General features: G+C 39.5%; 1 protein-coding gene across 1 annotated transcript; it reads left to right on the plus strand.

The window, feature by feature from the left end:
- Positions 1-2,830: 2,830 nt before the first annotated feature.
- Positions 2,831-16,029, plus strand: ca8 (carbonic anhydrase 8 (inactive)). The gene is made up of 8 exons (XM_085378529.1): positions 2,831-2,903; positions 8,587-8,778; positions 9,031-9,155; positions 10,321-10,416; positions 11,822-11,884; positions 11,993-12,041; positions 12,281-12,393; positions 15,895-16,029. The coding sequence occupies exons 1-8, from the start codon at positions 2,831-2,833 to the stop codon at positions 16,027-16,029; spliced, it is 846 nt and encodes a 281-aa protein (XP_085234655.1).
- The last annotated feature ends 470 nt before the right edge of the window (positions 16,030-16,499 follow it).

The raw sequence follows: 16,499 nt of genomic DNA on the forward strand, positions 1-16,499 counted from the left end.
TATGCTTAAAATACACCAAATGCAGTAAGTATACACATGTTTCATATAAACATGGTCAGTAACCTTCTTATTGGCTTTAGGCCAAATAATAAAACATTTCCGTTACATAAAAAATGTGCATTTTGATTAAATAAAGATGTAGCTCAATAAATATAAAATCCAGAATACTACACAACATGAGGTGGATCAGTTGGAAATACAGTTTTTCTAATTTCAGTTTCACATTCTTGCGTTAGAAAATAATCAAACTGTTACATGCTTACAAAATGTCAGGAATCTGCACTGTCATGACCAAGTTTTTCACCAAAAGGTAGTTGTTTTTTTTTATGATTTATTGGGTTATGACACTCACCTTCATTCAATTTCCAGAGTGTAACAATCAGCCACCTGTGCTGAATCTGAAATGCCCATGATGGTGATTCAAAATATGTTCTGGCACAATCACAGATTGTTGCTACTGACGACAAGAAATACATTTTTAATTTTTTGAATCTATATTGAATTTTAACTGTCGCTAGGCTCAAAGTGTTAATGTTAGCTTATTTTAATAAAAAAAAAAAAACAAACATTGTCATATGTCAGAGGATTTGCTTTTTTTGATACAGCTATGATGACACTTGCAAAACTGAGAAAAGAAAAAGAAAAAAGATCCAAGGCTCTCTATCTTCTTTGCTGTGTGGGTAAATATAACACAATACCACTTGGTGGCAGCAAGCAAGCAGGTAAATGCAAAGCATGAAAAGATTTTTCCAAAAAGCTAATTAAATACTCATTATTGACATACTGAGCTGTAGTAACTAATTGTTTCTTACAGAGCAAAGTAATCTGACAGAATGTGATGTGTTTGATGGCAGAAAACAACAGGAGGAAATCACTCTGGACAGGAGAAGACATTGATAAAGAACATACAATAAAGATGTGAATAGGTGTCACTAGGTAAGTCCATCAGGTTGATTGAAATGCCAGTATTAAATAGAATAATTATAGGCTAAATTCTGCTGGTTTTGAGTAATATCTCAGCAGTTTCATTGTATTTGAGTATCACCACAAGAAAGTGACTGTGAATTCTTTTGGTAAAACTTTGTAAAGCACAACAAGATCAAAGTTTTGTTATAACCTTTAGCAGCACAAAGGTGAATAGAGATTAAAACTTGTTCGGTAATCACATAGATTATAATCTATGAAATTTCTACATTCGATTAGTTTGTCGTCATTTCTTTACATCTGAAGTAGAATATATCAGAGGGGTTCTTCATCTTCCGACTTACAAGGCGGTGGAAGGCATGCAGCCACTGACTGCTTTAATTATTAATAAAAGGTAAAGGAAACAAAACTCAAAGTAGTATGCAACAGTGTTCCTACCTAAAGAAAAACCTCCGCTCATAGCTTAAGGTCTTGTGTTTGATTACACAACCACCACACGTTCCGTCTCCAAACAGGGATTCAGTTGCTCTTCCTGGGTGATACTATTACAGTTTAAGAACGCTCATATGTCATTTCAGCATGAACTCCTATAAGGTTTTTGGGAGTCAGAGGGTAACAACCTGTTCTGTTACTTAAGTAAAATGATATGTTGTGTAATTTAAAAATTTGAGTGCAAATTAGACTTCTGCACTTCCTCTTGGCTCTTGGAAAATCTAGCAAATCCCATGATTTGGTAACTTTGGGAATTTCAGATCGGGAGGACACTCCTGTTGGCTGTTCTTTAAATGCTGATGCTCCTGCATATCAAGGGAGCTCTTCTTCATTTAGCTTGCTCTGAGGACAGTTTCCAAGGACAGTTTCCTGATAAAGAATGTAGGGTAATTAACGAGAGCAGCCTGGAGGATATGGATTAGGAAAGCAGGGAATGAACAAAGGAAAAAATGTCAATACTATGAATTATTTGTCCCATTTGAGACTCCACCTCCCAAAATACAGTAAAATTGAAAAATATATAGTTAACTTACAAATGACAACAACTGGTAATTAAAGAATGTATAACAGGGTGAAATATAAAGCACTGTTCAGTGTTCAAACTCATTTGTGATAGGCCATGAAGTTGTAGCCAAAGGTTTCTGTGGGTGTTTGAGAGCCATTTGCTTTGTCCATCTTGAAGTCATCAAGTCTGAAGTAGAGTTGGCCTTTCACTTTCACCCTCATGCTACTTTTTGCATGTTTTCTCAACCACTGCTGTTTCCTTCACCCAAGGGTGGATCTGTGACCTCCAACAGAAACGCCAGCTCGACCTTCCTGCCAGCATTCCAGCACACACACATACACACAACCACTGTGGTTCCGAAAACAGCAGAAAGGGTAAACGATCATAACAAATAAATCAAGAAAGAAAAAATAATTAAAGCCGATATGCTTTACAGTTTATTTTCACCTCTGAACACAGGGAGCATACAGGGCAGGGAGATGAAAAAGAAACACTGTTCTGACATTTTATGGCAGGGTGAGCAAGCACACCTGCAGAGACACAGAAAGGAAGAGAGAGAGAGGGGTAGAGAGAGAGATAAGAGTAGAGCAAAGTAGCGAGAGAAAAGAGGTGGAGCAACACAGAGTAAAGAGCTGCTCACAGAGGCAGAGCAGTCTGCACACATCATCAGCTTGTCTCTTTAGGAGGACGAGAGCAAGAGAGAGTAAGAAAGAGGGTTAAGAAGAGACAGACGGAAAAAAGGAAGAAAAGAGAAACTGCATCAAAGAAAAGAGAGAGTTGTTGTTGAGCTGGGAATCCATCCAGCAGACTTCAGTTTGTGTCCAAAACCAGTTAAAACCAGAGTGACGGGGAGCCGTGAGTGGGAGGACAGACTGGTTTCTAGCCACAGGGAGTAGACTGCAAAGCACCATGGCTGACAATGTGAATGAGGAGTCGGATTATACTCCGGGGAAAGATGAGCTGGACTGGGGCTATGAGGAAGGTAGGCTGGGCTCTCTCAGCATGTGAAGGGATGCTGGAGATGTGTGAAAAGCTAAGGATCAGGAGGAGTTTTAAGGGGGACAACCCAAAACTTTACACTTTTTCAAAACATTTAAAAAAAATGCAATTTGATTCTTTAGTTGGATTTGGGTTATACACTGTACAACATCTGTCAGACCAATATGTTTTTAAAACACCACTAATGGTTTTACTCTCTCATCTCCTATGCTGTAGGTTGCTCGAACGGCATGATTTACAGTCAGTCATATAGAAAAATATCACAAGAACAATATCACTTTTTGCTGGCAACAATATCAAGTTGCCAGCAAACAGCTGTTTATCACTGCACTGCTAAAAGTATAGGAGACTTGCAACAGACAGTTGTTGGTCAGAGACTTACAGCAGAGCAAAGATTTCCTTGGACTCTACAATTCATACAATAAAACTCAAAAATGACTTGGCATTAAGAGCTGTCACTCATATATCACTCATATATCTTTGTCTACAGAGAAACTGAATAAAGCACATAAACACTTGAACATAGGTTACAAACATTACTGTCATACTTTCAGTATGTCATGTAGTTATGTGTTCACTTTGTCTTTCTGCTAATGCTGCTTTTACTGAGCATCGAGGGATATACTGTCACACTGAACTGTGAAATTCTTACTGTAAGTATACTAAATTATATGGAATACCATGTATATCTAAGACACTAATATTTGACATGCAAATACCTGGTTAGCTAAGAGGAGATGAGAGGTTCCCACAGGAAATTCTTCATCTTAATTTATAAGCACAAGTACAGAACTTCCTTGCCATGAGCTGACAGAGCTCACTGCTGTGTAATAAGCAAAAGTTTCCTTTCTTAGGACTTAGCTAAGGTGTCAGTCACATAGACCTAGAGGTTGGTTGACCCCCTGACAACCTCTGGTCACCAGGGAAAAATGTTGCTGGCAAATTGTTGCTGCTATTGCCAGGTGAAATCAGCTACACCAAGAATCTGCTTGTGATAGCTTTGGTCACCTGCAGTTTGCATTGAAGACAGACTTTTCTACAACGAGTTGTCATTTACGCCACAAGCTTTAGTCAAAGTGGAACAAGTGCAGTATAAATTGGGTTAGGGTTAGGGCTAACCCTAACTTTTACTCTGACTGCTCTCAATTTCTCATTTTCGTCACTCTTAGTTTCACTAACAGTTGGTGAGTAGTTTGCAAGTGTTTACAGAAATTTCAGCATCTTCCATATAAACTGCTGCAAAGGTGGCAGCCTGCTATCAAGTAAAGCAAAGGGGGTTTCTCAAAGAAGGGTTTTGGTGTACCACTTTACATCTGCTTGCAAACACTTTCTTGATAACAACAGCCAGCAACTTCCAGCAACCACCCACAACCAGTTAAAGAAAGCACATCTTTCTGCTGCAACCAGTGAATTACAAGGTCACTGACTAACTGGTCTGCGATTTGATCAGTTGGTTTCACAGAGCCTGCCAGAACCTCCAACAACCACTGAAGGTGCACATTTTCCCTGCTGAGTGGTGGCTATCAGATGGCCACCAACTAACGCCTGTGTGGCTAACAAGCTGGCACAGTCATTTCTTGATTAGCTTACACATAAGAATGATATCATCTAACACTAAAGTTAACAACACCAAATTCTTTTCCAATGGCTGAAGCAAAAAAACCGTAATTACTCACAAAGCTAAGTCCTTAATTTGAGGTCATTAAAGCAACAATCCGCAATTTAGTAGTGCCACTGAAATTCTCACTGCCTTTAGTAAACTGTTGTTAAGGCTTTAGTTGCTGAGGAAAGCGAGAATGTGACCACTGCCCCATGCTTCTTTGCTATGGTGTGAGTAGTCAGCCAGTGAGGACCGTCTATCTGCAGTCCCAACAGAAAGGCACACTGTGAGGCCTGAGCTCCTTGTCTTGGAGGCAGATGGGTGTACTGGACTTTCCACGAACACGATACTGCCAGTGTGTATTTCCTTTTTCTAAAAACACAGCAGGTTGTGCACATTGTACACATCTCTTACTGTTGCAGTCAGCTGAAAAGTGAAGCAAATTCTGTCTTTCAGTGGGATCACTTTCTCTACACTTGTTTATCTTCACACTCTATTAAACTGATAGCAAAGGCCTTACTAGTGTTGTGCTGTGAACAGGTGATCTGTCTCATTTAGGACAGACTTGCCCTGTTTTTACAACTGCAGTCTGCTTAATTTTGTTTTTATGAACAGTAATCTCATTGTCACACTCACTGCAAGAAGTCCTGTTTACTAGACACTGAGAGGAAGCAGAAAGAAACTCAGGACCAGAATGAGGACAAGGCAAAGAGGAAGAGGGACTTAAGACCAGTTTTAGCCAGTCTCGTGTCCCCACACGTTCTTCTGAAACCACCGTTTTCCTCTCAAGCACACACCCAGATCTGTTTATATCACTTCAGGGGATATTATTTGACTTTGATTTTGTGGCGACAAACCCCAATTTAAACCACAACTACTATTTAAACTGTTTGATTAGTATGAAGATGGATGGATAGTTATTTATTGGAGTTTGGATATATATATATATATATATATATATATATATATATATATATATATATATATATATATATATATATATATTAGGGGTGCAACGATACACAAAATTCACGGTTCGGTTCGGTTCGATACTTTGGTGTCACGGTTCGATATTTTTTCGATACAAAAAAATGTTCATGCCTTTTTAATTTGTCATTTATTAAAATTATAAATATATATTTTAACTCAAAAGTACAGTTTTTAAATTTAACCCTAACCCTTGTGCGCGTTTTTTATTTTGACAGCGAATGCGCACCTGCGGACCACTTATGTGCAGCCCTGGTTATTTAGCTCGTCATATTGCAGCCACAGAAATTCTTTTGTCCATGAAACCATGAAGCTGCACTTTCTTTTTGCCTTATAGTCTGATTTGTCATAACTTCTCCGTTTTGTGGTAAGCTTTTCTTTGGCTGTCACTTCTTCACCCTGACCTGTCTTATTTGGCTCAGAAGAAATGAAATATATATCCTCAACCTCTCACATGTTTAAGCTTGCTGCGGGAGATTTCACTTGTCATGTTTGCATAGTGAGCTAACGATTAATAAGACGATGTCAGAGGAATTGGTGCACAAATTTTCATCACTCACAGATCAGTGCTGTCGCTCTCTATACACAGTTCGCGCGATTGCAAAGTGAAAGCAAAAAAACAAGCGCAAATTCAAACGCGATTTCAATATGTCACATATTGACAGTGGCTCACCGATGCCAATGACATAATTACCCAGCTACATTTCTGAAAGAATGCAAAAGCATTGACATATATTTTTCTTCCTACAATAGCCCGACGGGCAGGGAAGAGATAGATTTTGGTAGCCCGACTGAAAAAAATCGCTAGCCCCAGGACGTCGGGCTAGCGATATTGCAAGCCCTGTATCTGATTGAGTAATCACTCATCTTTGGAAAAGAGAGTTTATTACAGAGAAATGTCTCTTTCCAAAATAAAATCTATACTATCCGCTTCTTCTGGGCTATATTCTCAGCAGCATAAGGAGAATCATGTGCTAACAGCTGTCTAAATGACTCGGCTAAAGTTAGTAGCATGCTTGTTGTTTTTGTCTTTGCACTAGGATGATGTCGGCGTAAATGTGCAGTCATATTCGTTGTGTTCCCACTAGTGATTTCAGGTTAATCTCGTTGAAATGACCTTAACGCCACAACACGGCAAATCTCCGTTAACGAGCTACCGCCGATCGCCCCGTGCATGGGGCTAGACGGCCAACACGTTAACGAGCTAACTGTGCTAACACACTAGCTCCCACCCATGTAATTGAGCATTGCATGGCACATCCAACATACTGTTTTACTTTAGTCCATGACTCGCTTACCTTCAGGGTCATACGTCACATGAAAACCAAAATAATTCCAAACGCCAGATCTGGAGAGCTTAACTTCTGTCTTGCTAGCTTGCCCTGCGCTCTTCCTTCTGACTATGCTGTCTGTGTTGAGCGCTCAGTGGATCTGCGCTCGACAGTGCAGCCTAGGCGGAGTAGTCGAACGCAGATTCACTGAGCGCTCAACACAGACAGCATCGTCAGAAGGAAAGTTGATAAAATAAATTACAAATGTTGTATTGTTCGATACATATGCGTACCGGTTCAATATCGATACGAATATCGTTGCACCCCTAATATATATATATATATATATATATATATATATATATATATATATATATATGAGAGAGAGAGAGCAGCAAACTCCAGTAAATAACTATCCATCCATCTTCATACTAATCAAACAGTTGTCTGTGTTGTGCCACTTATGGTACCATAAAATGTGCTTTCATTGTTACTAGGCTACCATTGCCATATTTATTATAATAATTACAGGTTATGACTTTACTGCTTGTAGACTTGCTAATAAAAAAACATTTCTGACTCCCCTCTTATATAAAACAGCCCCCCCACGTTCCTCCAGTAGGAAGAGCAAATGACCAGTCAAGTTGGATGACTTGTTGAAATCTTAACTGGTAACTGTACTCTAAACATACAATTCCCTGTCTAGTACATGTTTGCTCACTTGCGAGGCTAGTGAGCAAGCACTAGCCATGCAAGTGAGCTTTGTTAGCATGGCTAACAACATGAAGGGGATTTTTTCTGGTATGGGAAAAAGACCAAAGTGAATGACAGCTGAATTGATGGTTAAGTTTCAGGGTCAGTGATTGGGTTGGACCAGCTGTTGGTAAAATAAATCTCTAAAGGTGTATCTTAATTTGGATACTTGTGTTACTGGCACACAACATTAAGTACACAACATATTTCCTTCCTACATGAATTTAGATTGATTGCATGTTCACCAATTAAAACTTGAGTTGTGAGTATGGCATTTGAAACCTTTGACTGTGATTGGATTTCTGCCTGCTGTCAGCATCTGATCACAGATTGTACAAACTTTCACCAAAAATCCAGAAGCGAAACTGCAGAAAGTTAGAAACTGATGTCATTGAGCGAAGAAGAAAAATAGTGTTGCTATTTTTATGACCGATTCCATGAACTCATTTGGGAAGTTTTTACAGATTTTCCCTCTAGACTTCACCGGAAGTCTTTTTGTAACCATAGATATCTATCCAATCCATCCATCCATTCATCTGAGAGGCAGGGTACACCCTGGACGCCAGTCTGTTGCAGGGCTTATTGCAACCTCGTACCCTTCATATGGCATGCAGATTAAGCCACTTCCATGCTGCTTTCATTTTTTTGACCCTTAAACAATATTTGATGCTGCTTATGACTGCTCTGAATAAAGCTGTCAGTGAAAGCCATTATTTACCTCAAATGGTACTTAGGGAAGTACTTGATTTGAGGCACAGGATGGACGCCTATTTAGCAATGACCAAGCCCTTCATAAGAGCTGTTTTATGTGGTGTATATTGTTTAAATTGAGTGTAGATGATGACTTTGGTAACATATTACAGCTAGTCAAAGTTTGAACTTTGAAACAGCTGGTGCAACAGTTCCCTTTACTTTTAAGTGTGACTTGGCAGAACACTTAAAACTGTGCAACCATTTTTAATGGTCATGTTCTTAGTAAGCCTATATGTTACAACAATAATCTGAATGTATGCTCTATTTCATGTGCATTTTTATGCCTATTTTTGCTCATAAAGGTGTAGAATGGGGACTTCATTTCCCAGCAGCCAATGGCGAGTACCAGTCTCCCATTAATCTAAACTCCAGGGAGGCTCACTACGATCCGTCACTCCTGGATGTTGGATTGTCACCAAACTACGTGGTGTGTCGAGACTGCGAGGTCATCAATGATGGACACACTGTCCGTATTATTCTCAGGTCCAAGTCAGGTAACTCCCAGCAGCCATGACATCATATCAGCAAACACAAATTGTTGACTAAACTGCTTTGAAACAGGATGTATGAATAGTTTTTGAGATTTGGTAGGAGGTGATTAATGTATATTTTTCTCACAAGGGAAAAGCAAAAAAGTTGCATCGCATAACAAATGACCCCTTTCTCTCACACCGACTATTATTCTGACCTATTTAGCCTTCTTCCTGTACGTGCTTGATCATAAACCCTCTGGTTTCCTGTGACAGTGGTTACTGGAGGTCCACTGCCAAGCGATCACGAGTATGAGCTTCATGAGGTTCGATTCCACTGGGGCAAAGAGAACCAAAGAGGATCGGAGCACACGGTCAACTTCAAGGCTTTCCCTATGGAGGTAAACCAAGGAGAAAAAAGAGAAAAAAGCAAGGCCATAACCATGAAGCACACCCCAAACACCAAAGAAATGCACTGATTTGTTTAGACTTGTCTTCAGCTAACACTGTAGTTTGATGAGTCCTTGAAGACAAAATCTTTTTTTTCTTTGAAAAGTATCTGCTTTGATATCAATAGCATTGTTCCACAGTCATAATCAAACATTCTGTGACTCCGTGTGTCTGTGAAATCTTTACGGTGCGTTCTCTGACAGTTCATCAAGAAACTGTACCACTCCATCCAAAAACCTACATTTATATTTTCATTTTTTTTTTGTTTACAAATGTGTGAGCTGTTTCTACTTTGGTTTTTACTCCACGTTAGGTCAATCCCATTTTTATCTTGTCATCTACAACAACTTTGCATTTCCCAAAACTGGACTCCATCTTCAAACACTAATGTTATAAATTCTGGTGAACTTTCTTAGATAACGTTCCTGCACAATATAATATCTGGCATTTTACTGGACCTCAAGGTAAATACCTAATAAATTCCTAATTATTAGGACACCAAAAATATATGAATCTGACAACAGAACATTGGACTTGCTGGTCTACAAATGTCCCATTTTCCCATTTTTAGTGTTTGTCCGTAGTCAACAAGGGAAAATTGTGTGAAGAGAGCTTGGCTTATTTGAAGACAGTGGTAAATACAGTTTACTGTGCCGATTGTACTGAGCTCAATCTACTGCAGATATTATTCTCAGTATAGCTCAGTGTCTCTTTCCATTCCTGTTTGTAGCAGCAGAACTACCCTTTTACGATAGCTTATGTTTCCTTTTACAAAACACATTATCAGTTCTCAGTGCAGAAGGCTATTGATAATGAAACAGGCAGCTCAGAGATCACAAAGATATTATACATTAATGTTTTTTCCACTGTGTCTGTTATAATAAGACACATAGCATGGCAGCTGTAAGTCTTATCATGTATGTAACTTCAGTCTGGTCTTGTATTTACTGCTTTCAGGGTCGAAGCTTTGTACACGTCCCTTTGTTTATGTGAAAGCCCTTACAAAAAGCCTTCAGTCACCACAAGCTGATGGTTTCTCACTCACTCACAACTTGTCCTCTCTACAGCAAATGCCACTCAATCACAGATTGTAATGTGTTGTTTCTTTGTGTGCAGCTTCATCTGATTCACTGGAACAGCACTCTGTTTAACACATTGGAGGATGCTCTAGGGAAGAAGAATGGAGTACTTATCATAGCTCTTTTTGTGCAGGTAAGCATCCAGAGCCAGAAGGCTGGCAAAGTGACCTGATAAAGGATTGATTTACAATGTCTGTTTATTCATAGCCAAGAAACTATTTTCTATGTCAGTCAGAAACATCGTTAAAGTCAGTGTCTTTTCAGTCCTGGAAGTTAGGAGGTGGAGCATTCATGGAATGAAGTTGTTTTTCCTGCACATTCCACATACACTTGTTATTGTGAACTGGGAAATCTGGGGGCCCAATACTTTGAACTCTTTGTCAAGTGTTGTGTGTATTATCCTACTGAAAAAGACCAGTGGCATTAATGAATACTTTCTCCACAGAGAAATACGTGTTCTGCAGTAATGTTTAGGCAGGTCAAAGCAACATCTACATGAATGCAACTGAGGCTTACCAGCAGAAAATCATCACACTGTCCCCAGTGTGACAGACATTGTCAAAACTAGTTATTGCTTGATATATTGCATTTTTTAAATGTTTGAAAATGTCTGTAAAGCTTCCACTGAAGAACTTTAAAAGAAAGAAAGAAATACAGATACCCCCCCCCCCCCCCCCCAAAAAAAAAAACATAAATTTAAATACATTTCTTCATAAAACAGATGCATTTTTTTCTCCATGCTTAAAAAAAGACACTTAAACACACCATTTCTCCCTGTTAAGTGCAGCTCAGGGGAAGTGCCATTTAAAAAGGCTGTCCCATTTTCCATGTATATGATCCAGCTACAGAGTGTTTGGTGACATCTTATGCAGCCTGTGAATGCTCAGTTAAACACAAAGTAAAAGGTGCTGTCTTTCTGTGGAGTTCTAAGTTATATGCTGGCTCCCTAAACTGGGACTGAGCCACAATGCCCGTTTTAAGTCTAGTCTTGACATGCATTTTTATAAACATTTGCTTTTATCAGCCCTAATGTACTTTCCTTCCTAGCATTGTAAAAGCTGTTTTCCTAAATGACTGATCAGATAAATTCTAGATATGCTTGGTGTGACCTGAGAATGAGTCAGTTTGGAATGTATTGTTTGCCACGTTCCTGTGAAATTCCCCTGATTTACATGCTTAATGCACTCCATAAGGAATAATCCTCAGCTCATGAAATGAGACCGGGTTTTCAAGAACTCTCAGTAGACCTCTTGAAAAGCTAGTCTGCTGAGAAACCTGCTCAAAAACCTTGACAAAAAACAGTGGCTATCTCACTCTTTCTTCAACCCAAAACATTCCTGACCTCAGACCTAACACTACACACATCCTGTTCTCAACAGAATTCTTACTTCATTCCCTGTTTACTTCCTGCAGACATAAAAGTATAAAAGTCCTGCTTAAACACAATCACTGGTAGCATTATCGTTATCAACTAGTTCAAGCTGAAATAAGGACTACTTTGTCAGTTGTGAAACCAAACATGCTTACTTTTTTATCAGATTGGTAAAGAGCATCTGGGACTGAAGGCCATCACTGAAGTTCTCCAGGACCTGCAGTACAAGGTGTGACTGAATTAAAAAAAAATCTGAGCAGATGAAAGCATTTTAAAATGCTGGATTTGTAGGATGCATGTACAATGAGAATAATTATCTTTGTGTTAATGCCACCAGGGGAAGAGCAAGATAATCCCCTGCTTTAATCCCAACACTCTGTTACCGGGTAAGCAAGGATGTCTTGAGCACCGATGCAGATTTGTAGCTATTGCCTCCTGATAACACCCATACGATTTTTGTGTGGGTGTGAGATAAAGTTGAAAAAAAAATGCAGATCATGTCCTCATTTCAGAAAGTCAACTGCATGATGGGATGAAGAAATTGTTTTTTGTTCAGCCTTGAGAGCTGAAACAATATCATCAAAGTATAACTGATGTTTGCTTTTTCCACAAAACCTGCCCACAGATCCATTACTGAGAGACTACTGGGTGTATGAAGGATCTCTGACTACACCACCTTGTAGTGAGAATGTGACCTGGATTCTCTATCGTTACCCTCTCACCATCTCACAGTTACAGGTAAAACAAATAAAGCAGGTAAAGTAAAGCATCCTCTGCCTTTTTAAGGTTTTTTTTGTTTTATTTATTTTTCTTCTTCTGTTTAATCCCAGAATTATTATCTCAGCCTTAAAGGCCCTTTCAGCTCAGTGTTTTGGGTTCCTGACAGGCAAAGTCCTCAGGCAGCTGTTTTCTCAGAAGAAGCTACAGCATCAGCTGCTGATGGTAGTGGAGTGTTTAGCTGCTGATGAGACGGATATATTTTGCCAGAAATCAGTGGAGAATATAATGGTGAATACAGTAAAGGGTTAATGTATAATTGTCAATCTTTCATAATAAGAAGAAAAGAAAAAAAACCCTAGATGCAGAAAGCTGCAAAACCGCAAAACCCTGCTGCTATTTCACAATAAAAGCATTTCAGGAACTTTATAAAGTGGTCCCAAAAAGTTGATTCTGGTCATCTGGACGTAGCGTTTTCAGTGAGAGAAATGTTTCGCCACTGATCCAAGTGACTTCTTCAGTCTCAGCTGACTGCAGGTTTCCAACCTTATATACAGTAGATTTGCATAATGACTTAAACTAGCACCACTGAATGAACAATGGGCTGTGAGGTCTGTTTCTTGATCATTAGTAAGCAAATTGTCATGACCATTGATCAACAACCACTGATCAATGACCTTGCCTGACGAGTTACTTATTCTGTGTTGTGCCATCTTAGCCAGAGGTTGTTTGGCTTCTCCAATGTATAAATCCTGGCAATCCTCCTTAACAGCGTACAGTATATTACTCTGTTTGTGTCAGGGGACCTGATCCTTGGGGTGGACCAATTTTTGGCTCAGCGTGTTTTGGGGTTTAAAAGCCACGGATGCAGTGTTTAGAGAAAATGCGTCTCAGCTGTTCCGATACTCCTGACACATACAGGATGACCACAGGTTTTCGCTTAAGCAGCGGTTGCCCTTCTCTCCTGGATCAGCTGGAGCTTTCTTTAGGTGCTCTAACAAATGTCCAGCTGGGATAACCACATTTACTCAGGGCCTTCTTGAAGCGCTGTTCTTCTGCTTCGCTGGCTGCTGAGTCTGTTGGGATGGTGTTCCCTCTATGTTGCAGCGTCCTGATGACACCCAGTTTGTGCAGCAGTGGATGATGAAACCTTAAATACTGATCTGTATTCGTAGGTTTACGGTACACACCAACTTTTAAATGTCCCCCATTACTGATGGAAATCTCACAGTCTAACAAGGCTAACCTGTCTTTTTTTTTATTTTTTATTTTTCACTGAAAATTTCACATCTAGATAAACAGAATCAACTTGTTAGTATTTCCTTACCTGGATGGCTGAACATGCATCAAGATCTATTAAGTGGTGAATATTAAGAATATTAGCCTAACACCGATATACAAAATTTCTGTTACTAGTGAATAGTCTGTTTATCGGCAAAACACATTTTATTTCTCTTATGAAACAACTTGTAGATATCTGCTGCAGCAGTAAAATAAAGTAGACATCAGCAAAATTATAGGCCATGAATCATACATGGTAACGGCTACCCATGGCAAGTGTAAGCCAATCAGTTACATTGCTTTTACTGGCGTGGCTCTTCTACTGCGTTCAGTGTCTGTATTGTTCATGTTTGAGGGGGTTTCTCATTTTCTACATCCTGTCTTATATGATCAATATGTCAGCCCTGTATGTATTTTTAAATTGCACAGTAATGCTAGTCCACAGCTCTCTAGCAGTTACTCACAGTACAGGAAACCTTTACACTCACTACCAATCAATAAGTCTGTCGAGTTTCTTTTGATACATTTTTATTTGAATTTAGCCTTTGGGTCTCTCATGCTTTACTCCAGCAGCCTGATGTAAAGGATGATGACAGTAACCATCTGACATTTAATTCAGGCTTTCATGTTCCCTGCTTTCTGCTCCATTGAACCTGCAGAAATGCCAACAGAAAGGATGACTTCAGGCTCCCTCAGGCCATGCCCTATTGTGAATAATAAAAGCTGGAAAGTATCAATGGGTTAAAGATGATAAATTTTCTTATTTTTAGATGATAACAAAGCCAATCCTGCAAACAGTATGTGTATGTGTTTAAAGTTTTAAGTTAAGCCATTTTTATGGCTCCTTCCGCAACTATTAGTGCTTCTTGTTTGCAGCGTACAAATAGAAGTCCTAAAAGCAAACACTAAAACAGAAAAATCTTCAGTTGGGTTCTGGTTTTATGAGGGGCGTAAGTATAAAACCTGCCAAGTGTTAGGCAGTTCAGACAGCAGCTCTAGTTTCTCACCAGTTGATAAGCAGGCCCAAGCAGTGGGTTACACTAGAATAATATAGTCCTTTAACTATGCTATACATGCGACCTTCTGCCTGCCACCCTTTCCATTACACTTCTCTCTACATCCCTTTAAAGTAAAAAAGCAAAGTGTAAAAAAACACAGTTAACTCCAGCACACTGACCTGTATGCTGTTTTTTATGCCTACTCATGTACTGTGCTGCACTTTACTGTTCTTCTTTCTGTAACATGTTCTGTAACCACAGCAAGTATTTTAAAACAGCAGGTCCTTCTTACCTAGAATACACACCTCAAACATCCGGCTATTATTGACTCTGTGTGTGTGTGTGTGTGTGTGTGTGTGTGTGTGTGTGTGTGTGTGTGTGTGTGTGTGTGTGCGTGCGTGCGTGCGTGCGTGCGTGCGTGTGTGTGTGTGTGCTCAGTGAATGTGTATACATATCAGGCAGTTACTATGCCTACTATGTTGTTAGTATGTTGTAATGCACTTTGACAGCGTGCTATAAAGCTTTCCTCTGTGACACAGCTGCACGGCTGCATAAAAAGCCTCATATTTGTTTTGCCTGATATTGCTACCCCCTGCACAGTATGTGTGTGTAGATCATATCTGCACTTGCAGCATTTTCTCATGAACAGGAAGTCAGGTGAAAGATTATTCTGATCTGAGAATTATAAAAAGCCCAGAATGCTCTTTTTTGTAGATGACCTGTCGAGCTTTTATATTCAGAGATGAGTAAAAATGGTTCGTTTGTCCATCTGACATGCTAAACCAAAGCAAATAGTGAAATCACCAGAAATAACCCCTCCACTTTCTCTGTTATGAGGAATCACACATAACTTTAGTCCTTCCTTTTTATACCCACAAGCTTGTTTTTAGGAAGGTGAAAGTGAGGCTCTGAAGACTTTATACAGCTGACAGTTTGTCAGATTCTTTTCCTTAGACATGAATAAATACCTGCAGCGACACAATGCAATATAAAGTGAAGGCACAGTGGAACCTAAACCCACAATCACCACAGTGCTCCTCTTGTTGTGGTAAAAAGAAGGAAAAAAAAGAAGATTGCTATTCTACTACAGGGTAAGACATCAGAACATTTTAAATTAAATTAAAGTAAATAATGATAATTCTAAAATTCAGAAAGGAGGATTTTCTGGTGAAAAAGTAGCCCTGCGTCTCCAAGACCTCAACAGACTCCCTCAGTTTCTGTGTAAACATCTTTGTCATTGCAGATTGAGGAGTTTCGGAGACTACGGTCCCACGTCAAAGGTGCGGAGCTGCCAGAAGGGAATGATGGGATGCTGGGGGACAACTTCCGTCCCACCCAGCCGCTCAGTGACCGGACAGTTCGCGCTGCCTTCCAGTGACTCCCACTTTCCACCGCCATCTCAGACAAACTGTGGGATCTACAGATACAATCAAAGAAGGTAGCATTGTCACAGTGAGTTACACTTCAATACAGTGTTCTGAGGTGGTCACGTCCTACTTTGAGGAAAAGGGTTTGTCTTTTCATATAAGGTCAAACCTATTAATGGAACGCATGCCTGGTATCGTACACCTTTCTTGCAGAGGGTTCAAGACAGATAATAGCAGTTTGTTAGGAAACAGTGACAGTACAATAGCAAATACAAAGTATTATTAGGAATTTTTTTTAATCAAGATGGTTTAAGATGATATTTACGCTCATTGTAACTCTGAGCCTCTGAGCGTGTTGTTGTACAGTGAATTTTTCTGACAACTCCCTACTGCTGTAAAAAAACCCTGACAAACAGCTGTTGATGCCCTCAGTGAGATCAAACTACAACAGCAAATCTGATGTAACTAAACTCAGAAACAG

The sequence above is a fragment of the Diplotaxodon limnothrissa genome, linkage group LG18 (genome assembly GCF_057381915.1).
Source record: "Diplotaxodon limnothrissa isolate DT_005_m linkage group LG18, D_limnothrissa_male_GT1.1, whole genome shotgun sequence".
Lineage (NCBI taxonomy): Eukaryota > Metazoa > Chordata > Actinopteri > Cichliformes > Cichlidae > Diplotaxodon > Diplotaxodon limnothrissa.